This window comes from Drosophila tropicalis, unplaced genomic scaffold, assembly GCF_018151085.1.
Source record: "Drosophila tropicalis isolate 14030-0801.00 unplaced genomic scaffold, ASM1815108v1 contig_4, whole genome shotgun sequence".
Classification (NCBI taxonomy): domain Eukaryota; kingdom Metazoa; phylum Arthropoda; class Insecta; order Diptera; family Drosophilidae; genus Drosophila; species Drosophila tropicalis.
Window position 1 is genome coordinate 329,793 of NW_027172862.1, and position 6,593 is coordinate 336,385.

General features: G+C 39.6%; 3 protein-coding genes across 3 annotated transcripts; all 3 read left to right on the top strand.

The window, feature by feature from the left end:
* Positions 1-632: 632 nt before the first annotated feature.
* On the top strand, positions 633-1,562 carry LOC137573396 (E3 ubiquitin-protein ligase MARCHF5-like). Its single transcript, XM_068285332.1, has one exon. The coding sequence runs from the start codon at positions 633-635 to the stop codon at positions 1,560-1,562; it is 930 nt and encodes a 309-aa protein (XP_068141433.1).
* Positions 1,563-2,259: 697 nt separating this feature from the next.
* On the top strand, positions 2,260-3,535 carry LOC137573364 (E3 ubiquitin-protein ligase MARCHF5-like). The gene has a single exon (XM_068285294.1). The coding sequence runs from the start codon at positions 2,334-2,336 to the stop codon at positions 3,360-3,362; it is 1,029 nt and encodes a 342-aa protein (XP_068141395.1). The 5' UTR covers positions 2,260-2,333; the 3' UTR covers positions 3,363-3,535.
* Positions 3,536-4,169: 634 nt separating this feature from the next.
* Positions 4,170-5,129, top strand: LOC137573330 (uncharacterized). The gene has a single exon (XM_068285260.1). The coding sequence runs from the start codon at positions 4,388-4,390 to the stop codon at positions 4,982-4,984; it is 597 nt and encodes a 198-aa protein (XP_068141361.1). The 5' UTR covers positions 4,170-4,387; the 3' UTR covers positions 4,985-5,129.
* Positions 5,130-6,593: the final 1,464 nt, after the last annotated feature.

Here is a 6,593-nt window from a genome sequence, read left to right on the forward strand (position 1 = left end):
AGCCTGTGGATGGTCCTTTGGCTCGCAAGGGGTCTAGCCAGATGGTTTGGGCACCCATGGGCACCCTGTCATCTGCCGCAGAGCTTTGTTTTGAAAAGTTTGTACTCTTTTTTCTATTGGAATCTGCAGCCATCGTCCGGATTTGAACTTCATATCTTTAAGTAGGAGGTATTATGGCACTTGCTCTTGCCATTTTTTAGCCAGTTTAGTTTCGACCATTTAATTCTGCACGTTTTAAGAGAGAATTCGATGTGATCTTTCAAAGTAAGGCGTTTGTCTAGGACTACTGCCAGGTATTTTGTCATAGCTTTGTTAAGAACATTTGTGAATCGATTCCTTGCTAAAATACAAAAAAACATGAACAAATACTCTATCTAGATGGTTCATGGAAGAGTGAAAAAGAGATTTTAAGTTTGCCTACTTTTAGGGTGCTGAGTTCAGTTGAAACGTCAAATGAATTTCATTTGTTCATCACATCAGTAGTTCATTGAGTTTTGTGTTGAAAACGCAAAAGCAAAAAAGTCTACCTAATGTAGAACATTCTCACATTGTTTAGTTTAGTTCGTCGCTTTCTGTTGAAGTGAGTTGTAATACTTTTCTTTTTGTCTATTTTTACAAGCAGAAACAATTCAATGGACGATTTGGGGGATCAGGACATTTCGATGGACAACATTGAACTGCCCTTGGTGGAAGGAGGTAAGCCGCAGCGTTCCTGCTGGATTTGCTATGGTTCGGAAGTGGAAAACGAAGCGGCCAATTGGGTGAATCCTTGCAAGTGCCACGGCAGTTCCAAATGGGTGCATCAGAATTGCCTTTACCGTTGGATCGATGAGAAGCAGCAGGGAAATCTGCATCATTCGGTTGAATGTCAGCAGTGCCAGACGACTTACATTATTGTCTTGCCCCAGATGAGTTGCTTGGCTGGGTTCTTGGAAAAATGCGATCATCTGGTGACCTGTGTGTATCCTTATGCGTTTGCGATACTACTTTTTGGCTCAGTTTACTGGTCAGCTGTTACATACGGGGCGGTTACGGTAATTCAGATTATCGGCTATGATGAGGGCGTGGAGCTATTGAAAGAAAGCAGTTCAATATCTTTGATACTTGTTCTGCCGGTCATACCGTTTAGCCTGTTGCTAGCTCGTCTCATACATTGGGAGAATTCTGTCTTGCGCTTCATAAGATCTCCCAATATTTGGAATAGATGTCCCCTTCTAAAATGGATGTTCAATTCGCAAATTATCATGGATGAGAACGCTGACGGTTTCCTTGATGTATCACCTGGGGTACTAACGGCAATCGTAGCGGAGCCAGTGTATGCCGCCCGTTTCTTTTGTGGCGCCATCTTTTTGCCCAGCTTTGCCACAATTGTGGGCAAATTGGTCTTCAATCAAGTTCCTCATCCAGTGGTTCAAACTCTGCTCGGTGGAGCCACCTACATTGTTATCAAGGGCATCCTAAAGATATATCTTCTTCAGAGTCAGTATCTTTGCAAGCGTGGTCGTCGCATTCTCAACTATTCGAACGAGGCTGATGGCGATGCCAGACCACCTGGCACCTAAGCCAGATGAAATCTTTTCGTATTGCCTACTTTGCGGCTGCAGAAACTAAATTATGCTTACATTTAATGAATATTGCAAATATACATACTTAAGTCGTTGTGTATGTAATTATGCTTTTTGATGTATTGACTCTCTTATTTTGTGGTTTTATAATTTAAATTCAACGAAAATTCAATTTCCAATGAATAATTGCAGGAACGTAATGGGAATAAGAGGAAATTATTATATTATTAAATAATTTAATATAATTGAAAAAATGCCTGGTTTGCATAATAAAATTATCTAAAATTTAAATGTAAATGAATTTTAGCTTATTCAATATCTTTGCTAGAGTCTAAAAGTCATTTTATGGGGTAAATTCAAAAAATTTAAGAGGGAACTTGGCTAAATTCTTATCAAATTAATGGAACATGGGGAAAAGTTATTTGTAAGCGATGAAAGAGAATAAGTAAAAGCAATAACCTGTTATTAAAACTTGATTATATGTCTAAAAAATTGAATTTCCGACAAAAGTGAGCATACTTTGAGGCTGTGTGAATAAACCAAGCAAGCCGACAAAGAGAAAGAAAGGAGAGAGTGAGAGAGAGAGAGAGAGAGAGAGAAGTTAAGGGGCAATCACTTTACCTGTGATTTTCAAGCATTTTGTTATTCATATATTGCTTCGTTTTACTCAATATATCTTTCAAAGTATTCCAAATTGTACAAAACAAATATTTGCTCTCCGTTTTTTTCATTTTACTCGATCGATTTTACCTAAAATCTCTGGTATCCATGGCCGATAGAGACACTGACGATTCGGGCAGATGGTATGAATGGGTTGGTGATACACCAGTGGACACTGAACGGGAGACGGGTATGCTTTGCTGGATATGCTTTGCCAACGAAGCGGAGAATCCTTCAGCCAGATGGGTGCATCCATGCCAATGTCGCGGAACGGGCAAATGGGTGCATCAGAGTTGTCTCTATCGTTGGATTGACGAGAAGCAGAAGGTCAATCCATATCGTGCGGTCGTTTGTCAGCAGTGCCAGAGCAAGTACTTAATCGTTTATCCAAAGATGAATCCATTGGCCGATAGACTGGACCAATTTGATCATTTGGTTCGTTATTACAGTCGTTATGTGGCAACGGGCTTCTTTCTTGGTTGCATTTATTGGATAGCCATTACGTATGGCGCACTTACGGTAGTTCAGGTGTTGGGCCAAGAACGCGGCGTTGAGCTGATGGAGAAAGGTAATCCTTTTTTCCTGCTGATTGGACTTCCAGTTATACCAGTTGGCCTCATTTTACTACGTCTTATCCGTTGGGAGAATGTGGTGCTGCGCTTTATACAAGGTCCTCATAAAATATTGCGAAAACTTCCGTTATCCAGTTGGTTTACTCATGAGGCTGAAACTGAGTTGAATGGAGCTGGCGATGGCGATGGCAATGGCGATGGCGATGGCGATGATTCCAACCAAATAGTTGTACTACCCACACCGAGTCCTGCTATAGTGGAGCCCTTCAATGTGTCGCGTGCATTGTGTGGCGCCATTGCCTTGCCCACTTTGGCCACATTTGTGGGAAAACTGGTTTACCAGAGTGTGGGCAATCCATTGCATCGAGCTCTGCTCGGCGGAGTCACCTACATTGCTGTCAAGGGCATCCTGAAAATCTATTTACGGCAGAAGCAACATATCCGTAGGCGTCATCGTCGCATTCTCAACTACACGGATGAGAACATTCGACTATATGGACATGGAGTTCAAAATGAGGCGGTCAATACCGAACGTCAGGACGCTGCCATCGAAGACTGGCATTAATACATCAACAAAAACCTCAACAGCAGCAACAATAACAACAATGTTGTTAGCAAAGAAGATAACGAAGAGACCGAAGATCCCAATGGGAATAGCCCTTACTCTCCATCCAGTTCTAATTCATAAGTAGTTCATTTCAAAAGGTTCAAATGCAGAAATTGTTTACACTTAACCGATGCAAATATACATATACCTAAGTTAATCTATTGCAAATCAAATAAACCTAACTCCTTTAAATGTTATAACATTTGCAGTCTACTTATTTAATTTACTTAAGAAACAAAGCCATTCAACAGACTAGAAGTGTCCCAACAACTTCTAAGGGATACTTTAAGGCAAATTGTATTAAAGTTCTGACCGCTCCGAACCTATAACTAAACTAAGAATCTCATCTATGGTCATTAGTGTGATTGAATTCCTTATACATTCTTCATATTAAGGATTCTGTGGGGTTTCTTAAGTGCAGTTCAAGAGATGAGGATAAATCTCTCACCAAACATTTCCAGCGACATATTTACATATCCTATAGCTAATCATTAAGAAAGAATCTTTAAGGAATCCTATAATGAATCTCTAATGAGTTTACAATAAAAAAGAATTCTTAATCATCATTAGGCATGATTCCTCAATGATTCATTATTTATTTAACCGCAATGATTCCTCAGGTATGTACATCCATATGAATTTATATCTGGGAAATTCATTTTCCTTCAAATTTATTTTGGATTTCGATTTTATGTCTAAGTAGCCTTGACAAGTTTGTTCATTCGATTTCCCATAGCTTTGGCATTGTCAGAAAATTTGTTCAACCTTTCAGTCGGCGTTAAGCATTTCAGAGTACAGATATATTAGTATAGTTTTCCTTAAACAAATCGAAATCCAAAAATCTGTAAATAAAATTTTTCGGTCAACATATTTATTTTTGTGTTCCTTTTTCTAGTCGAAATCTAAAAAGAAAAAAAAAAAGAAAAAAGTTTTTTTTTGTTTGTTTCCTTTACATTTGCTTTGAGTCCATCTAATCGGTTAAAATGTCGCAAAATAATAATGGAGCTGTATCCGGTCTGCTGAACGCAATACTTTGCGGTGCTAGTGGCTATGGATGCTTTATGATTAAGCCTGGAGAGCATCCGTATGCGTTTACGGGTTGCGTGGTTGGCCTATGTCATGGACTGCTGGGACTGGTGAATTGCTTCTCGGACGACAGTAATGTGAACAATGCCAAGGAAAAGAGCACGTGCTTCATGGAAATAGTGCCATTGCCACTGATCAATGTGGATCTCTATTTTGGCAGCGCGAGTAACAATCTGGCTTTGGGCCATGGACTCTTCATTGTGCCGATGGCTGTAAGTGCTCTTCTTGGACTCTTCAAGGACGAGGAGGGCCAAGGCGAGGCAGTTGAGACCCTCAAGACGCTAACCATATTGGGTAACATAACTGCTTTGCTCTATTTGGCCATCAATGATGGCAGCTGGAAGCTGGGTGGAATGGCCTTCTTGGCATTCATGGCGAAATTCGGTGCCCAATTTGGTGAGGAACAGAGTGAAGGTGCTGGCGAGCCAATAACATATCTCAGTTGGACCGGATTCTATATTCTGGCCGCTATGGCTGTATCGGGTGAGAAGTAGTTGGAATTACTCTTCCTTCCCCTAACCATTAATTTATTCTTCGAAAATGATAAAATGCCAAATGAGCTTTGGACCAGAGTCAGAGTATTCAGAATATTGGCTGTATTATAACCAAATTAAACGAAAGTGATACTTAAAACAGAAACCTTCCATGTTTCTTTCACTCCCTGACCCCAAATAGGTTTATGTGCTCAAGTTTTTACTACGTTTTTTTTTTTTTTTTTGTAATTTTTAATTGTAGGTATTACGTTTTAATTGTACCCCAATGAAGGGTTTAAAATTGTTGTTTTGGGCCAAAGTATAAAGCCCTTCCCCTTTTCATTGGATGCCAAACAATCCATATCAGTCTCGGCGCCCCCTTTATTTTGTTTTGTTTTGTTTTCTATGCTTTTTTGTGTCTTAACCACAATTGTCAATAAGAACTAATAAATTTTAAGACCTAATGTCAACGAGTTTTGTCATATTGAAGTATACCACGCGTCGCCCTTCCTCGTGTCCAATGAGCATGACGACCAACAGTAGACACAGAAATAAGCAGAGAGCAATGCAATACAAAATTTATAGAGAAATCAACCAAAAATTTTAGACAACTACTTATACGACTTTCAAGTTACCCTGTAGCTAATGGCAAAGTCGAACTTACTTCACAAATGCGAACAAGTGGCAATTGAAAAAAGAATTCTCACAACAATGGCAACTCTGCAGTTTTAAACTTATCGATAACTGTTGAGCCTCTGAACAGAATTTCTTTGATTGTTATCGGATCGTTAATGATGTTGCAGGGTATACAAATTGGTTTTCTTCGTTTTGAGGTCTATTTCTTGTAGGTTTTTGTTATTTTTATGACTTTGTGGATAGCTTTTCATTTTAAGTTGGGTAGGAATTACGTGCTAATTTCAAGTGACGAAATCGTAAATGAAACTGAAACTGAAATTCATCAAAAGAGACCAAAAAGCAAGACAGAGAGGAGGGTGAGAGATATCTAAAGAGAGGTGGAGTATGTGGGAGGTATGTATGTACATATGTATGTTGGGGTGGGGCGGTGAGTGAGGGCGATTTTCGGAATTTCAAACTGGTTGTGTTATCGTAAGTAATTGGCTGGCATTGTTACGAGATTTTATTTTGTAGGCCTATGCCTTGACATTGAAGGGGAATTATTTTGGGAGTTTGAAGCGAGCCACAGCTTAGATACATACTGACAGATACTCGTTTATGCCTCAAACTATGACTTTATGCAATTAACTGATTGTCAACCCAATAATTCTCTCTCTCTCTCTCTCTGTCTTGCTTTCCTTTATCTACTTGTCAGACTGATTTAGCTGGTAAGCGATAGGCCCCAATAGATAGACATCCGGCTTTGAATCTTATGCCTCCCCTCGGGGCTGACTTCGTTTATTGAACCCCTTTATTACATTTTGTTGCTGCCGTTGCTGCTGCTTCTGTGGTTGTTTAGGTTTCTTTACTTCTTTTTTTTTTTTTTGAAGTGCCATGTTCTCTCATTGTGGGAAATTAGATTTATTACTCGTGCCGCCAAAAAGATGATTAAGGGAATTTCATATAGAGCCACCAGCAAGAGCAACACCCACTGTATGGCTAGCTAAATTATCGA

Excerpts from the sequence above, each read along its gene's own strand:
- LOC137573396 (XM_068285332.1), top strand. The coding sequence starts at position 633 with ATGGACGATTTGGGGGATCAGGACATTTCGATGGACAACATTGAACTG.
- LOC137573330 (XM_068285260.1), top strand. The coding sequence starts at position 4,388 with ATGTCGCAAAATAATAATGGAGCTGTATCCGGTCTGCTGAACGCAATA.
- LOC137573364 (XM_068285294.1), top strand. The coding sequence starts at position 2,334 with ATGGCCGATAGAGACACTGACGATTCGGGCAGATGGTATGAATGGGTT.